The sequence below is a fragment of the Loa loa genome (genome assembly GCF_000183805.2).
Source record: "Loa loa unplaced genomic scaffold supercont3.2006, whole genome shotgun sequence".
NCBI classification, from domain to species: Eukaryota; Metazoa; Nematoda; class Chromadorea; order Rhabditida; family Onchocercidae; genus Loa; species Loa loa.
This window is the reverse complement of record NW_018110185.1, coordinates 1-1,561: the sequence shown is the minus strand read 5'-3', so window position 1 is coordinate 1,561 and position 1,561 is coordinate 1. Positions and strand designations below refer to the sequence as shown.

Sequence of the window (1,561 nt, the reverse complement as noted above, 5' to 3'; positions counted from 1 at the left end):
TTATTTTAATTCGTACTATCAGTTTCTGTTTATTAAAGAAATGCAAAACCTATTCTTGTCGAAGTTTTGTTCCAAATGCCATGCTTCTGTTGCAGCATTTTCAGGAGTGTAATTTTTTATTTTGTTCACAAATTCCTTCCGTATTCCACGTATACCCAATTGGATTGTTGCTTGCATCCATTCTTCTTGAACGTTTAGCTTTGCTGGTTTTATTGCTGTTACTGCCTACAACTCGTTTTATCCTCTTGAACGACATAATGCATAGCTTATTCAATAAATATCACCATGAGAAGTATCTAACTTTAGGTTTGCGAATGAATTTTCGACCGACGATTTGTTCTTGTGTAATTAAACGATTCTGTCGAGTTTTTTTATTCATAACTTTACTTCCACTTTCATCAGGAAGTACCGAACATCGCATCCGCCCATGTGACATGATACGTCGCTTAAAAAAAAGCAAAACTGGTTTAAAAAAAAATAGAAAGGAGGTCATGTTATTGCATAAGTTGATAGAATCTAGAAGTGGATAGCTTATAAAAGTAAGTTCAATTTTGGAGTTGATGATCAAGTAACGAAACATAGTAACAGTAAGACTTTTTTTTAAAACATATTGTATTGATTTGTTCCCAATGTTCGTACTATATAGATCAGATTGATTCTATATTTCATTGAGAAAAAAAAAGACACAAATGACAATTTTGCAATCCAAACACTCAACCAATAATTTCAAAACGTTACAAATAATTACCTTAGTTAAGCGGTCATCTTTCTTTTGGTTTCAAATTGTGCTAAAATAACGTGGAAGTTCACTTAATTAATCGTACCTTATCACGCTTCATTGTGCCTCCGAAATTAGACTTGAAGTATGCACCACGGTTGCCTTATAAATTTATACAATTAAAAAATGAATCATTCCATGTTACAAGTCTCTTTTGATCTTCCTTCAAAGTTATGAATTTTGCATATATTAATAAATTACATTACACTGGTGACATTTTATCAAACGATTTCCCATGCAAACAACGTGTGTATGACGTACGTGTAAGTGACGTGTACATGTGTAAGTGACGTGTATCATGAGTTTGTGAGTCATGTGTGGCCCATGTAATGTATGTGACATACGTGTGAGTGAATGTGACGTGTTAGGGCGGTGTGTTACTTATGCGGGTTTATGACGCACGTGTTCGCGATGCAATGCACACATATGCCATATACACATCACATACACTAAGTCGCACACATGTCATTAGGCGTACGTGACATACTCGTCCTTAACGTACACCACATACACCACTCGTATGTACGTCACAAACTCTTACGTCACATGTATGTCACTTGCATGTACGTCATATGCATGTTGCATACGTCTACGTCACATATACGCATGTCACAGGGACTAATCACATACACGTACGTCGCATAGACATACATCACAGACATATCACATATATTACGTAGACGTACGCCGCGTATACGTATATCACATACACGTCACAGTCAAGCATGTCACATAAACTACGTTACGTCACGTAACATCAAAACAACGAATAAGAATTAAAAT

General features: G+C 35.6%; 1 protein-coding gene across 1 annotated transcript; it reads right to left on the bottom strand.

Annotated features, from left to right (window-relative positions):
- Positions 1-18: 18 nt before the first annotated feature.
- Positions 19-436, bottom strand: LOAG_15460 (hypothetical protein; the record flags this gene model as incomplete). Its single annotated transcript, XM_003150951.1, has 2 exons — positions 19-225; positions 302-436. 2 exons carry the CDS (start codon positions 434-436, stop codon positions 19-21), a joined length of 342 nt encoding a protein of 113 aa, XP_003150999.1.
- Positions 437-1,561: the final 1,125 nt, after the last annotated feature.